Source organism: Dermacentor variabilis, chromosome 3 (assembly GCF_050947875.1).
Source record: "Dermacentor variabilis isolate Ectoservices chromosome 3, ASM5094787v1, whole genome shotgun sequence".
Classification (NCBI taxonomy): domain Eukaryota; kingdom Metazoa; phylum Arthropoda; class Arachnida; order Ixodida; family Ixodidae; genus Dermacentor; species Dermacentor variabilis.
This window is the reverse complement of record NC_134570.1, coordinates 129,657,342-129,674,510: the sequence shown is the minus strand read 5'-3', so window position 1 is coordinate 129,674,510 and position 17,169 is coordinate 129,657,342. Positions and strand designations below refer to the sequence as shown.

At 45.1% G+C, this 17,169-nt stretch overlaps 1 protein-coding gene and 1 pseudogene across 1 annotated transcript; both read left to right on the top strand.

Moving 5' to 3' along the window:
• Nucleotides 1–212: 212 nt before the first annotated feature.
• Nucleotides 213–6,204, top strand: LOC142574747 (glutathione S-transferase 1-1-like). The gene is made up of 4 exons (XM_075683766.1): nt 213–353; nt 1,226–1,284; nt 4,037–4,151; nt 6,007–6,204. The coding sequence occupies exons 1-4, from the start codon at nt 213–215 to the stop codon at nt 6,202–6,204; spliced, it is 513 nt and encodes a 170-aa protein (XP_075539881.1).
• A 388-nt stretch (nt 6,205–6,592) lies between these two features.
• On the top strand, nt 6,593–13,665 carry LOC142574746 (TOM1-like protein 2; annotated as a pseudogene).
• The last annotated feature ends 3,504 nt before the right edge of the window (nt 13,666–17,169 follow it).

The window sequence follows — 17,169 nt, the reverse complement described above, 5'->3', positions numbered from 1 at the left end:
GAACTGTTACCGGCAAACGGCCGCTTCTCTATTTTTTGCACTGTACCCCATACGTGTGCTGGTTTCAAGGCCTTTATTACCAAGGCCGGTCAGGTGCTACGCCTGCTGCAACCCTGGAATTGTGGTCTTTAAATGGGTTTCTCCAAACTACTTCGCATATTTCGCTTTAGTCTGCGGTGGAAGGAAGGTCGCACGTACATTTGATCTGAGTGATGACCACCACTCCGTACAATATAAATGGCAGTCCGCCCTGCAACTTTGTACGCACACTCGCCAAGCATTTGGACATTGATGTGAAGCTTAAGAACTTGGACTACTCCAAGAAGGAGCAGTTCAGCGAAGAATACCTCAAGGTAGGCCGGAACGAGATAAATATGTGTAGACAGATATTAGCCATTTGTGCGTCATCTCATAAGGCCGGTTCCGGCAAACAGTGTTTTTACTGCTTATAGTGCTACATCTTAACTTCTCGTTTGTATTCTAAAATAAACTAGACAAAATTTTCAACACCTGTCCCGTTCTCCACTTCGCCCTTTTTTGACATTGCAGTGGATTAAATTACTTTCAATAAACTACAGCCTAAGCGCATATATTTTCGACCTTAAGTACCTGATTTCCTTTTCCTTTTAGGTAAGCAACTGCCGAAATAATTCAACCACATTATCTATTTTTTTATTAATGTCGTCGTTATCTGTGTTGTTACATAGCGGTTGTGCACCTTTCGTAGTAGTACGTACCGAGAATCCTTCGGTGTGCTCATAGTTAGGATGGAGCCTATGAATTGGGAATGAAGTACTATCATTGGAATTTGTAGTAGCTTTCCTTGCAATGATTATAGAGCATCTATTTTATTGGAGCTGTGGCGTTCCTACACTTCTGGGCTGCTGAAGTTTCACCAAATGTTTCAATATCATCATTGATAGTTTCTTCTACGTGTGGCCTAAGAAAAAAAAAACAGAGTCCTTGAGCCCGAGGTTCGTTCAAGAACGTGTGACAATTTGCAAGTGCTGCAAGAACTATTGCTGGCGCTACAGTATAATTAGTAGATTTCTGCACAATGCGTTGTCAACAGGGTGTTTAATTGTTATGAGCCGTTTTATAGAATATGTCATATTTTGCGAAAAGGCACCCTGAAGTAATGCATTTTGCTTCTTTTAAACCATGCCTTCGGAGACGAATGTTGAGACAATTGCCCCGACAGAAACCTATTTTCTCGGTATTCCAGATCAATCCATTCCACAAAGTTCCAGCGATTGACGATGAAGGTTTTGTCGTCTACGAAAAGTAAGTCTACATGCAATATTTTGAGACCATGCTAAATTGTTCTTGATACGGAGGCCGAGGAACTGTAAAACAACTATACAATTAGAGATGTATGGGATGCTTGAGCATCTACGTCCTCGTCCTCCAGAAACGTGGTATAATTTACACTCAGTATATGCATTATTACCTTTCATTCCTTAAGGAATTTTCATCGCTGACTGTCACAGTAAGAGAGCCGATTGTTTCTGTGCCGAAGCTGCAATGGGGGCATATTGTTGTCTCCGCTCAGACGGCAGCGCACATATTTCGCCGACTGGAAATAGAACCGAATAATAGAGGTGTATTTCTCTAGACTTGTCGGAAGGCCTGGCACAATGGCTGAGAATGAAGTTTGAGAGAGGAGAGATTAATACTTCGCACCAATCGGTTTTGTCATGAAGGTGTTTAATAGAATTGCCATCTAGGTTCTGAAAACCATGATTCTTTTAAATAACAAATTCTTAAGTATGCAAATGCAATAGAGAACAGCGAAATCGTCATTTATGTAAGAACGACAACAAGCAACCTGGGAAATTAGCAGCAGAATCTTTCCTTTGGTCAGAAAGCTTGCTCAGCAAACAGTATGTCATATTTATCTTGATTGTCCAGAGATCAATTCCTTTACGACCGCATATACTGCGGGCATTAAGACGAAAACAAAGAGGCGATGTTCACAGGAGTACTATGCGTGATAGTAAATGCTGCAGAGGCATAGGTAGCTCAAGCGTCACAAGCAGAAAAGTAAAGCTCCGCGTAAGTTCAACCAAGAAAGTGAAGAGCGCCAAGAACGTGATATAATGTGCCCAACCAGCTGCACAGTGTTTATCATGGCCATTGCTTCTTGCAAATATTTGTGGCTACGTGTGAACCAGTGAGCAATGACGAGGACACTGCAATGACGTGCAAAAGGCTTTTTAATGTTATTAAACATGGGGCACAGTTACTTGTGAACAATCCAAAATTTGAAGCGGGATTTGTGACAACTCTAACAACCGTACAGCAGAAAAAGTCAAGCACAGGGTTGACAGTGATTCTCTTTGTCGGCAATGAAGATGTTATACTTCTCCGATTCCCCCTGTTGCATTTGGAGCAATAAAGGAGCGGCGTTTGCAAGCCGATGCTTGATATTTAGGGATAAAGAAAAAAAACAGCATAAAATAGATCAAACGCCGCAAGTGATATTTTTAATTTGCCTCGCGCATGAAGCTTCTAAGTTGGGATACGCACGGCATGTTCGCAGTGACACATGCCAGTGTGGGCTCAGGTAAAGCTGTGTGCAGAAATCAGTTCAAATATAATTAGAACTGATGGATTCGTTCTTCGTAATTTTTTTTTACGAACCCAATGTCATTGCCCTATTCGCACTTTCAATTTTTTTTTTCGAGTACTGTTCGAAGCAGGGAAGGGCCACGTGGCCCTGTTCCTCTCCAATGACCTAATCGTGCTAGAAAAGAATGTGGAAAATATTCTCCGGACACTGTTTTAAATGCAGCTGATGTATCTCTCTGTTTCGACCAGCCCTATTACGTATCGAAGGTCCCTTCCCCAACAATGAAGCTGTTTAAGAACGTATATAGTTGATGACAAAGCACATACACACATTAAACTCAGGCGTAGCGTTAGACTACGGAGTAATTAAGAATCTTTCCGGTTTCCATTGTCTGGTTGGTTTCTCAGCCATATGTAAGATTTCCCTTTCGTTTCCTTTATTAGCCTATTCCTTTCTCACAGAGTTTTACGTTGTCGTCTATGAGAAATTGTGGGGTTGCCCCCTCGGTGGTGCACTCATGAAACAACTGAAACAGCCTTCCGTGACTAATTAAATTGTAGATGTGGGAAAATAAAGCAATCGTTCTTACGAAACGCTAGGCACTTCTCGATATCTATCGATGTACGTATTCATTTCCACCTCAGACAGTTTTCATTGAACCTCGCCAACTCGAGTGAGTGGGTAGTGATTGGGCTTAACCTACCAACACGCCAGCTTGTGTTACTGGGTATGAGCCGCTCTGCCGTGACAAAATAAATCTTAAACATTTCTCCAGTACGGGGCGTTATTAAACGCACGTCATTTTTATAGACACAATTTTTCATTGATATGTATTGGCATATGCGTCTTGGCTAGAATGCTCGACAGTGTCACTAAATGGCGCAGCGTCTCCAGAGGGACGCGAGAGAGTGGAGCATCAGCACACACGCCGCATAAATGACCCATTTTGCGGTAAAAATGCAGCGTTCCGCTCCACTTCTTGAATGCTAACCGCATTACAGTCGAAATTCATCGTGTAATATATTGTGGCCAAAATATTTCTTTATTCTTTATAAAACATATTTTGTATCTTCGAAATTGATGCGAAGGAGTAGTGGTGCTAAGTCTGCTTAACAGTGATGCTAATAGTAGCACTGTTTTAGAAATTGGAACCTTGAAAGTGGGCTACTAAATACATTGGCATCTGAGCGAACGATTTTCTAAAAGTGTGCGTCAAGGAGTTAGGGATGATCTTAACTCTGACAAGAATGCATATTTAGCTAATTTTGGCTACCAAAGCCTCCAATGAGGCACTAGTAACTTTACTGTTAGTCTTCAATTTGTTCATGGTAACATGTGCCCTAAGCTCTAAATTTCAATAGCCACCTGGAGTTTGCGGTCTACAATTGCGAAATGCAAACACGCACACACACACACAGAATATACTTACGTTCACAGCAACGCCATTGCATACTACTTGCTCAGCAAGTACACCCCCGATTCGGAGCTCTACCCGGCTTGCATCAAGACTCGCACCCACTTTGACCAGATTCTTTCATCACTCGCCACTACAATCCACAGTGAATCGGCAGTGTTTGTCGTAAGTACACTATCTCTTTTTTCCGTCTTTGTGTTGAGAAACCTGGATATGATTACGAGGCATGCCTTAATACGCTACGCCGGACTAATTTTTACCACATGGGGTTCCTTAACGCGCAGCAAATGCGCGGTAAAAAGCGTTTTTACATTTCGTGTTCCTCGAAATGCGGCAATCGCATCAGGGATTTGATACCGCACCCTCGCGTTTAGCATCCTAACGCCAATGCAACCATGCCAGCATGGTGGATTGCTCATTTTTCACTTACATTCTCTTGGTAAATGTAAAGCGTCTATATATCTTGGGTGTAATCTTGTATGGATATTAAGATAGGTCGAATATATTGTCAGCTGAAGGGCTCGGACGTATAGATTTCGAATAGATGAGGCAATACCTTACGTCAAGCAATCATTTCACAGCTTCGCTATCTCCTAACGGGACTAGTGGTGCTCTAAATCATTATAGGGATGTTTTAGCAGTGTCTTTGAGAAGTAAATTACGGACGCAGTTTAAGTATGAAAGAATTGAGGAACTATGCGCGCAATACCTTGAGGTGTAGGCGTTATTGACGCGTTAACTGAATAATAGTAAGTAAATTTTTCGTTGTATTTAGGGCGTTACACGGGGCTCTGTAATTGAGCGCGCAATCATCAGGTGTCCTCGGTCAGTTAAATGTGACAGGTAGTTTAAAGTGTTAGGCCATAGCGGGTATGTCCGTTATTAGCAAGAGTTGACGAATTCTTCTTTGAATTGTGTTGGCGAATTTTCAGCGCCACGAGTTTTTCTCATTGCGCAAATATGTATGTCCAAGTACCCTGCCTAAATAAATTTACGGCACGCAACCAATTTGGGGTCACGGCAAAAAACGTGCAGGCAAGCAAGCATCAGTAGACGTAACTGAATATTTGCATTCATATAGCTTCATAACTGACGAATCAATTTGGCAGCTGAAACCGTCTATAAACATAAATGGGGAGTTCGCCTAATAGGGCCTCTAATTATGAACTTCTATTTCAATGTAAGTATGTGGTACGCGCTACATACTTCGGAGCTTCTTATAAAATGCTGTGAGCAAAGTGGAAATGTACTGGTGGTGTCTGATAACACTGGAAATGATAGCGGTGAATGAAAGTACGAATGCACCCTAGCTGGGTTTCTGCCATTCACGCCTGAAATAAAGTTCATGAATGAATACATGCAGGGTTTACTAATATGATGCTAGCCAACAATTTACTAGCGGCGTTGTGGGCATGATCTTTTTTTACCCAGGGTTTAGGTGCATTCGAACATGCGCGACGCTGGCTCAGCTGTTGTTTCCTTGCGCTGCCGAGCACGAGGTTGCGGGTTCGGTTCCAGTCCCGCCACTACGGCATTTGGATAGATGGAAAATGAAAATAAATATGGCGCTTGTGGGTATTTAGGTTTAGGGAAACAATGAAGAACACCAGGTTGCGAAAGTTAGTTTAGAGCTCTACACTATGGTGTCCGCCATTACCTACAGTGTGAGTTCGAGTGGTGAAACCTCACAGTTTGTATAGCCAATAACTAAATGGAAACAGAACAACTGGACAAGCACTCCTCATGCGTATTTTTTCCCGGTGCTGGCGTGAGTCTCAGAATGTATTATTGACGCATTTCCAGTCTATTTTTCAATCGCAGGAATAGTTTTGCTGTAAGCGTTAGGCAAAGAAATTTGAAACAAACTGGTTTTACTGCACCTGGAATGTGTACTCGACAATGTGAATACGAATATCGAACATTTCCCAATCGTTAGATAAAGAGCAGTCGTCAATGCGTTCAGCCGCATACATGATCACTTGTGCATAAAGCGAAATATGTTTACGCTTGTTTTGTGCAGCGTCCTCGAGTCCACCAGAAGACCAAGCCTACGGCAAAGGAGATTACATTTCAACACCGTGACATCAGAGGGCTGGAACGCCTCATCGGTGACGGCACGTTCGCAGTCGGCGACAACTTCACCCTCGCCGATATCGCCTTGACCGCACGCATCATTGTGCCCCTTGAGGTAATAATCCTTTGTACTTGCACCACCTGAGTCATAATTTCGAGCTTATTCATAAACATGGTCAGTCACCTGCCCACTTTGGCGTGTGACACATTCGCAAGCCGATAATTGCAGGCCGCAATCTGGAGGTCTACAACAATTATAAAGCGCGCCAAATGCTCAAATAATTTATATTGACCAACTATTAATGCATATGGGACATGTCTTTATTGATCCGAAGTTAGGAAATTGTGCCGAATGTTACCGGCATACTTCAGGTTCAAAATATCTGCTTTTTGACCTGTATGAGTAAACATGGAAACAGAAGAACGAGGCAACTGTTTTGCCGTGCTGCTAATGGACGGCGTTGGTTTAGTGCGATAAGCACCTGCGTTGTGTGTGCTGCGACTACGCGCTGCGGATCTCAAAATATACGACGAGCCGCGGAGTTCACAAAAATGTCCGCGCTCTTGGCCCAAGTTGGGGGAAACCCCTTCAACACGGCCGTAGGCCAGAAGATAGAGCAAGCAACAGATTCCTCGCTGGCTTCAGAGAATTGGGCACTCAACATGGAGATATGCGACATTGTCAACGACGCCGATGAAGGGCCAAAAGATGCAATCCGCGCGATACGCAAGAGGCTCATGCAGAATGCGGTCGAGGACTACACAGTAGTCATGTACGCTCTCACCGTTTTGGAGACTTGTGTGAAGAACTATGGCCGTCGGTTCCACCTGCTGGTGTCGCAGAAAGACTTTGTCCAGGACCTGGTCAAGATGATTCGCCCGAAGAATGACCCGCCCACCGCCGTGCAGGAGAAGGAGCTCAGCCCGACACAGTGTTGGGCAAATGCATTCCGCACACACCCGGACATGCAGGGTGTCATCCAGGTGGAGACTGACCTGAAGAACAAGTGTGTAGTGTAGACCTGGACACCATGGCACCCATCTACAAAACACAGGAGTGTTACGCTGACGGCACCACCACCTACAACGCTACCTCAGGTGAACCCATATGCGGCCCACGGCCGACCCGTGGTCCAGAGCGAGGTGGAGTCGGGAACGCTGTCACCAAGCCCCGTGGGTCTCACACCTGAGCAGCTGAACAAGCTGCGCGAGGCGCTGGACATCGTCCAGCGCAACAGGACAGTCTTCGGCGAGGGGCTGACCGAACTGGTGCCCGGTCAGGAGCAGTGCAGCGAGTGGGAGCTGCTTCAGTAGCTGCAGATAACGTGCCATGCCATGCAGACGAGACTGGTGGAGCTCATTACAAAGATGGCCAACGAGGAAGTCACAGGGGAATTGCTTCGCATCAATAATGACATAAACAACCTGTTTCTGCGTTACGAGCGCTTCGAGAAGCGGAGGACAGCCATTGTTACGGGACAGGTCACGGACACTTCAGCCACGGCCACTGCACAGAATGAGAACTCATCCGCTGCAGATGCAGCACCTCTCATCGACCTGGGTGAGCCAGATGTAACCAGTGATCTCCAGAAGCTTGCGTTGGGACCTGCTGGAACAGGAGAGGCAGGTTAAAACCCGGCGGCCAAACCCTCGGGCGACGAGTCTGGCATGTTTGCGCAGTCCTGGCATAGCAGCGACACAAAGCCCAGTTGCAGCACGTACGCTGCCAACACCAACATTGACCAGCTTGCAGCAGTCTCGGGGCACTTGCACAAGTCAGAGGGCAGAAGGTGGAAGTGGAAACCCTACATAAGAGCCACAGAGAGAGAGACTTCGACGAGATGGAAGAGTGGCTTAGGGAAAAGCCTCCGAGACGGGGCAGCAGTCAATTACCAGCACAGAGTTTGACCGATTCCTAGCAGAACGAGCAGCTGCGACAGTAGGGCTTCCTCCCGTGACTGCGGGATCCACAATGACAACAACGACATCCATCAGCGGACCCACCATGCTACCCCGCAAGAGGCTCACACACACCACACCACCACCACACCACCACCGCCACACCACACCACCACCACCATACCACACCACTACTACGACACCACACCACCACCACCACACCACCACCGCCTGCACAGACCTGACATACGCCTCACCATCCCAGGAATCATGAACAAAGTCAACATGCCGTCGCTTGCCCTTAAGCAGGCCACCTTAGAACATTTACATGAGGTGCACAGTGGCCGCGTACACGTTTACATCGATGGTTCAGTCACATCTGCAAGCGCAGCTGCTGCTGTGGTGATACCAAGACGGTCCGTCAAAATACAGCTAAAGACGTCACATGTATCATCAACGACAGCTGCTGAACTGGTAGCTCTGCGTGCGGCTCTTCATTTCATTAAGGAGGAACCATCCCACGCATGGTCAGTCTTCTGTGATTCCAAGGCAGCCCTACAGACTGTGCTCTCAGCACTGCGCCATGGATCACATGAGGAGCTCGTCGCAGAGATTAGAGAAGTCCACCATCGACTAGTCGATGAAGGACACGATATAATATATCAGTGGTTGCCTAGTCACTGTGGCATACATGGCAATGATCGAGCTGATCTGCCCATGACGGCGTCAACTGTGCTGCCATTCCTCTTTCGAGATCCGACGCAGCAAAAGAACTTGCCGCACTTGCGCGTGACTTGACAATAGCCCAATGGAATTCATCCGATTTCACAAGTGCACGCCTCCATACCCTGGGCCTTACTTTGCAGCTCCAAATTCCGCCCGAGCTTCCACGACGTGACGGCAACCTTCTTGTCCGTCTATGGCTTGGAGTAGCATTTTCAAATGCCTACTCTTTCCTTATCAGAATGGCCAACAGCCCACTGTGTGACTTCTGCGGGTGCAACGAAACGATCGAGCATCTTCTTTGTCAGTGCTCTCATTTTTACCCACAAAGAGCACTCCTCTCAGCCACCTTAGACAAACGCCCAATGACTGAAAACAAAATCCTTGGAACCTGGCCTACGCGAACATCAGCGCGATCCGCTATGAAGGCGCTGCTTCGTTACTTGAAAGACACGGGACTTTCTGACAAATTGTGGCTATACACTGTGTGACGTAGGACTGTACGGTGACACTGCGTAAGACTAGGAACGCCTTTGCGGGCTGTGTGACAGTGCCCACAGAAATAGTTCGTGTGTACGTGCGTGTGTGTGCTTAGGTTTTTTCCCTTTTTTTATCCTTCTTTCTTTCTCATCTATTACATCCCCTTGCCCCTCCCCCAGTACAGGGTAGCCAACCGGAGATAATCTCTGCTTAAGCTCCCTGTGTTTCCTTTGCCTTTCTCTCTCTCTCTCTACCCCGCACCTGCACTAGATATCGTACGTAGGAAGACGCAGATGAAAAGCTATATTCAAGTATATTTACAAGGGAATACGCCGCACTTGACCAAGAGGCAACAGCCCGCGCTAGCCTCTAATCGTCTTCGTCGTCTGCTCACTGCTCGCCTCTTTGTCATTGGGAATACTGTTCCGTAGCAAAATTTTAAACAATTGGAGGTTAGACTTTCCAACAGTGCAAGTGAGGAATAGGCATTACCGTTGTCTATCGCAACCAGCATGTACAAAATTCGGAACTATGTCAATGTACATTACAGTAGATTTCTCTTGCATAACTGATGTAAAGTTACATTTACTCAAAGGCTAAATATTATTGGTAATATCCAATAAAGATTGTACTGGAGAACTTAAACTCCAGTACGGTAATTCAGAGTTTTACAGTGTTTAAACTTAACGTAAGCCAAGCACGTTTCAGAGAACCGTTACAATCTTTGTCAAAATTGCCTGCATATTTTAAGTTCTCGTAATATTTTAGGGCGAACTAAAAGTGTTATTTTATACAAATTCATATGGTGTTCTTTGAAAGACGGCAAATTTCTTTCGAATCTCTTAAGAAAGCGCACTTCTGAAGGCATCGTACAAGATCAAACTAATGTGAAGTTGACACGTCTACTTTCCAAACGTATCGAAGGGAGAAATTGAAATGGAATTACAGTTAACGTTTTCGCCTTTTCTCCGCAACAATTTCTTCGGCCGTACCAAGTTGAGACATCGCATGTCACCAACTCCTTTTTTTTTTGAGAATGATAACGGACAATGGTTCTCGAAAGTTTTGGGATTGGAAAAATGCAGAAAAAAGTATTTGATTCCTGGACCAGAGTACGTCCCTAGAAAACGTTCGGCCGTTAAGCGGTATAGAAACTCCAAAAGTAGCCAAGAATAGCTGTGCCAACACATGGCATTGCAGTGTCTATTACGTATGAAAGAAGAGTATTTTACAACATGCGCAAGGGGCAAGAAAACTTTGAGGACGCTTAAGCTACGCCCTTAATAGTGGAACGCGATAGCATTGAAAAATCACTGCTTCTTACGCTTGCCGGGAGCTGCAGCTTTGTAATCCTAATGTTTACTGGGAAACGCTTGCGGCAAACGCTATGCACGAAGGTGAGCTTCCTGGTACAAACGCGGCCTCTTGCATGGGCTGATCTCCTGTTATTGTTTTGTACTTTTAATATTCAAGTCTTAGAAGATCTAACACAAAGGGTATGGGCTGTCAGTGTTTTTTTTTCATGACAATTGTTTGCGGGCTGTCATTCTGGACATTTCGAGGAATAACCTCGTAAAGGATCAAAGATAATGTATGAGAAACTTTGGTGATACAAGAGTGATTGGGTGTGCGTGGATCGGAATAACCTTTCGCGAGAAGGCTATCGACGCTGGACACTGGATTTTTGCGACACGAGGTCTTTGGCGCCTGTCGCGTTAAAATATCATCGAAACTTCAGAGCCCACAAAGCTCTCACGCAACAGCAAGCGCGTGTGGCCCAAAGAGCTAGTAGGCGTTAGTCGACGCACGTGCCGGATCGAGTACAAAAACAGGCGAAAGAAAACAACCAAAGACAAGAATTGAGTTTAAAACAGCAGAAAAAGCAAAAAAAAAAATTGAGAATAGAGGTTGGTTTGCATTTCAAGGGTTGCCCGCGTAATTTCCGTTCCAGTTCGGTGTAACCTTCCTTGTAGTTCTTTAAAATCAAGAGGCAACAAAATCTGGAGAGAACATTCTCGGTACAAGTAATTTGAGCAGAATAAACAAACAGCTGACCGCCTTGTGGCATTCTACTTTTCTAGGGAGTTGCAGCCACGTACGATAGTATTAGCCAAGAGTTCCACGTAGCACTGTCTAGTCAAGTAAAAGCATTGTTTACAAAGAAGCATGCCACTGACCAAGGCCAAAAAGTCAAAACAAGATGACATTTCGGAATCTCTATGGATCCCTTGTTCGGATTTATAGGGACACTCTATTGTGAATGCGAGATCCGTAGATGGCTGAACCGACCAATCAAACGCTCTGCTTGTTCATAGGAGGTCACTTTTGTTTGCTTGAAAAACGAAAAACATTGCCTACACTGAGTGACTTGTCTTATCTAATTGGCTTACAAGAGGCGAGGAGCACGCTCAAGTGGAGAGGGATTCGACAGGGCTGAGCCACTGCACTGAATATCGATAACCGGATGAAGAGGGCGGTGCCGGCGTCTGCGACTGGTCCGCTTTCTCATGCTCAGCTGGCGGTGGCTGGTCGAAAATCGCGGCGGAATGCAACAGAAGCTTAAGAATGACACTAAATCGGATCCTCAGCAAAGATGAGTTGGCAGAACGCGGTCGAAAACGTTCTGAAAGTACTCGAAAACGTTACACGGCCACGCCAGAAGTTTTATTATACGCGAATAAATCCATTCTCTCCGACAGGTGCGAGTAGCCAGTGCATGAGCGATCAGCGGTAGCCCTCTTTTATTGCTTTCCGAATTCAGAAGAAAATTCAAGTTTTTTCGGCATATTATTGCACCTTTAACGCGTACATGTCACTTTGACGTGGTGAGTTTTTGCGGTTTTTTGACGCCGCGTGACATGCAGGTGAAGTGGATGCAGCCCGAAACTTTTGACCAGTAGCCGAGGGCTAATGGCGAAAAGCCGTAGAATCAGAAATAACTATTTTGCCTTTATTCGGTCAAATTATGCATAATTATTGTGTACACGTCATATCGGATAGTGAGCAATCGCGGTTTCCGTGACGTTGCATGACAGACAGGTGAACTGAGGCTGGCCCATAAAAAGTTTTTACCAATCGCGGCGGGCTGATTGCAGAATTGGAATAGAAATGCCTGGAATAGTTTTACATAATAGCGCCCCAGGTTTCTAGCCGGAAAATACACGTGCAGGCGGTTTTCCCGCATGAAAAAAATTGGAGGATGCTTAAGCTTCGCTGTGATAGTGGAACGTGATAGCATTCGAAATAACTGACTGCTTCTCATGTTTCCCGTCAACTGCAGCTTATGTGAACGTTATGTTTACCGGGAAACGCTGAGAATAACGCTATGCACGAAGGCGAGCTTTCTTGTATAAACTAGGCCTTTTGCTTGTGCCCCGGATGCGTGAAGACGAGCGCCATCTGGATGGTGTGGCAAGGAAATGGCGTGCCGCTCTATGAATTGTAGAAACGCTGCGGAAGGAGCCTGTGTTTGATTTCAGTGTGACGAAATAATGTTTTCTTATTTATTCAAGTTACGCTGTCATGTATATATAGTGTGTTTAAGTCGTACTTTCCAAGTTTTCTGACGCATTTTATTTTGAGGATGACAATTACTTCAGTAACGTACCTGCGCTACACGGAGGTCCGCCATGGTTGGGTATGCGTGGTTCGCAATGATTTTTACCTCACAATTCGGTCGATGCTAGACGCGTGACAGCGACGCCAGATTTTCTGCGACACAAGGCTGTGACGCTACCGCGTTAATATGTGTATGCTATCCTCTAAAACTTGTTTCATGGGCCTTCTGTCGGCACAAAGGAAATTGATGTCTTCCATGGGAAGTCTATTTTAAATTTATTGGGCACATTAGCAGGCTTATTACGCGAGTGTTTGACCGAAATATAGGTAGTCGATGTCCATGCTTTCCCGCTTCAATGGAGGTAAGGGGTGCAGCTGTTTTCTTGCCTCCTTTTGGCAGCTATTCTGTTGTGCCCGCCTTGGCTTTCTGAAGATGATTCCATAAGCCTACTTCTTCACGGTGTCGTACTTTGCCTAGCTTGTAGTACGCGTATGCTGTTGCCTTTGCGACTGGTGCCTTGCAACAAACGCAACGATTACAACGCCTTGTTCAGCAGATAATGCTGTTAGGCCAATCCGGGTACAGCTGAATGAAGTGCGATGCCAAGCGTAGACGAAACAGCTTGGTGTTTTCTATCTTCAGCTAGTTCATGTTGCACTTTCTTTATCCTTGCACTGTCCGTCGGTGGTTCTCATGAAGGCGACGTTTCTGCGAGTGCCTATGAGCTGCCTAAATAAATTTGAAGCATTTATCTGCACTATTATTAAACTTAGAAGTTAACCATTTTACGATTCATGTGCATTTCAGAACAAGGTCATTGAACCTTCCAAGTTTGCCAAGCTGGCAAGCTACTACGACCGAGTCAAGCGCAAGCAGCCTTACTTTGAGGAAATTTACAGGCCAGTCATCTACAGCATCGAACAGCTGTTCGATAGCCTAAGATAGCTTTAGAAGCGGTAATAAAATGTCTAGACGAATGTTCCAGGGGTACTTTATTGTTCATAAATAATATTTGTTTTCGAAGTATATTCGCGGAGGTCGCTACATCTGTTACGGGTAGAAATGTGGCATCTGTTTCTGTATGTCTTTCTCTGTGCTTTTTTTTTTAGTTTATATCCTGGTATGCTTAGTTGGGGTGGGCAAATATACGGAACTTTCGAACAACGAACCGAATAACGTCTTCTCGGATTAGTTCTTCGAATCCAATAGTCACTCTTCTTGACTGCCAATATTTTCCGAATAGTTCAACACATCTACTTCGCCCAATTAAGCACAGCATTGCAGCAATGGTGCGGTAAAGTTTCGTTCCTGCGTGCAATGTAGAGCTATAAAACCTGACAACTTGCGTAATGGAGCAAGCGGCATCACATAGGTAGCCATACTTCACAGGCTGTGCAGTGATCTTTCGCCCTCTCTGAAGAACCCCGTGCTTGTGAAGCAACTGCGCCTTTGCTCCTATGGCCCCGTTTCTGGTTTATTATAAACAACACTTTATAGCGCGCCATGTAATGACATAAACTTGGAAACTTTAATACTGGAATGCGAACGCCGTTTTATAATAATTCAAATAATTCGTTTTCATTATTGCAGAAGTATTCAAAATTGGATTAGATCCTGATAACATTCTATTCCTGTTTGACTCGGTCACAAAAGCCACTATTCGCACACCCGTGCACGCTTTTAGCCTGCCCAATGGCACGTTTATGCTTAATGAAAAGCATCGCACAGGTGTGCTAGACCAGCTACAAATAAATATAAAGGGGTTGCTATTTTTGGTTGAATGAAAGTGAATACTTGATGATCAGAAATAATACAACAGAAAGGATCAGAATACTTGAACCAAGTTCCAATTCTTATATAATACAATATTCAAAAGGTAATTATTTATGGTGAGGAACATAAAAAGGTCGAGAACATAATTTTACTGTGAAATAAGAAAGGAAAATTTGTGACTTGTTTGGTACGGAAGAACTGAGTTTATTTGGAGAGAAATAAATAAATAGGAGGAAACCTAATCAGACACAGCCGTTGTGCTCCTCGTACCATGGCTGAGCCATTTCCCAACACTTCCTACATTTACACGGAGTGCCTTCTGCACTTCGGTGCCCCTTCTGTCCCATTTGCCCAGCGTTTCACCCAACAGTCACGGCCTTCGTACTAAACGCGAGAAACCCATGCCGGATACAGTAGGGTTTTCGGAAAAGTCCAGCATATGCAAGGAAAAGGAAAAAGCAATATGAACTATGCAAATGCAGCCCAATGAATTCTTGCTTATGGGCGATTTTGTTCTGAATTAAACAGGCGAACTGCTCTCAAATACAGCCACTACGTGGCCAAAAGCTAGCAATAAGCCTTTGCTGGTGCGGGCGAGGAGAAACGAATGGTAACCAGGGGAAGTTATCGCGGCTTTAGGGTGCATCGGAAATATTTTTCCGCACACCGCACACTGTGGGAATCTGTGAAAGTGAAGCTTCTTGATGGATTTCTTCATAGTCGCCATAACGCAATAAATGTCCAAAAGCGCCTGTTAGACAAAATTACCATATAGACAACTCCAGCTTCTAGTCCCGCTAGGAACTTAGGCGGCGCCCTCGCGAAGCGCACCAACCCAGCCTCTCACGGCAGTCATAAGTATTGCTGAGTATTGCTACTGTAGGACGCTGGGATCGACACCAGACATCATTTGGTGCCTTAGCATGGGCAACCTTACCTTTAGAACACTGATACGTCGCCTTATGACCACGATGGCTTACACCCTTCTTAATGTGTGCAGTAACCCACCGTGTGAAATCGTTCGCAGTATAGCGATTCACATTATGGGCGACTTGTATTCTATTGCCCAAGTATTGTTAGGATTACCAATGGTACGACGTGTATACAAGCAATATCATTGCGCAGCGTAATATAGTTCCGGGTGTAAATGTCTGAGTATTGGTGGGATTAGAGAGCTTCATTTTTCTCAGGACAAGCTACATTACAGCGGTACGCAACATTTTCAGGTCTTTGCGCATGCAGGACGGCAACCGTAATAGCCTCCCTAACCCTGATCACGTAGCAACGTGGCAAAGCCCATGCAGCCCAGAACTCGCTTTGTTCGAAACTTACGCTTGTTGTTGCCTCTCTACCGTAACAGCAAGAAATAAAGAGTAAAATCACTCATCAGTTTGTCGAATCGTACGCTGAGGACAAATCACCAGGTATGTTTGGTCGTTATTATTGTGGTCAGATGTTTGCTCTGGCGCTACTAGTGCTCTAGAAGTGATGCCAAGCAGTAAAAGTGGTTCCATTAGCAGATGGCGCCACAGTATTAGCAATGGTTATGTTTTGAAGATGCGATTCTTTAAAAAATCCAGTTTTTTTTGCTGAATTATGAATTGACTACGCCACTCTAGAATGGGATGGAATAACGGTGGCGAGCAATAGCGAAATAGACGCCAAGCATACTCTGCGGCATTTGCACTCGCGTTTGCCATTGCTACTGGCTATGGAGGCTTCAAGGAACTGTAAAGAGTAAAGATGAGCGGGGACTTCTTTATTTCCACGTTGAAGCCCACGCAGCTTATGAATCAAACGCCAAAACTTGTTTGTAGCATGAATCCACCAACCGTGCAGGACGGTACAGTAGACGCTGAGCTGGCGACGCGGCGCTGATTAACGCACTCTGAGCAGATTTCTGCCATCCTATTGGACAAAATGTTATGTTGATTCCACGGTGGTGCAAGAAATAGTAAGATAAAGTATAGAACTTCAATACTGTGAATAAGAAGCATCACAATCAGAATTACTTAAAGGTGGGTCTGCACACTATTTAGGTGGGCACTGTGCGCTTAGTGTGGTATTCGCGAAGACTAACTGATATTGCTGCTGATGCTGAAAAAGAATGAGTTAACAACTTTTATTTCCACAGCAATTATAGGTACGCTCGAGATGCATTCGCGCCATCGCCGTCGCGCTGTCATGGTATTGAGACGCGTCTGTGACCCACGCTTAAAGAATTAGAAGGTTTTCGGAAGCGTGCAGCGAATTTTCGCTGGCGAAAGCGACAAAGCAAAGTGCACGCGCTGTCACGCTCCGTCGAATCAGTTAAGCCTTAACAACGCCATTTTTCTGGTTTCCGCAGCTGGCATGAGCGTTGTGTGCACAGTAGCTTTCCTGGTGAGCAGTTGTGTGGATATAGAACTGCGGCGCATACACTGCGCAGAGTGGAAATGAAAGTCAATGTCAAGCAACATCAATCTGCCATTTTGTTTGGTGCTGAAAAATTGTGACACATTTCCTTCGGTGCAGTCGCACGCACCGCGGAGGTGGAACACTGAAGCGCTGCTGCGCATTGGACTACGAATATCCTTTGGATATCCCAATTGGATCCGAACGTCAAAGTCGCAGTTAGGACGTTCAGTAGATAGCATGAGGGCAATAATTTGGGGAAGCCTTAGTTAAGCCATCATT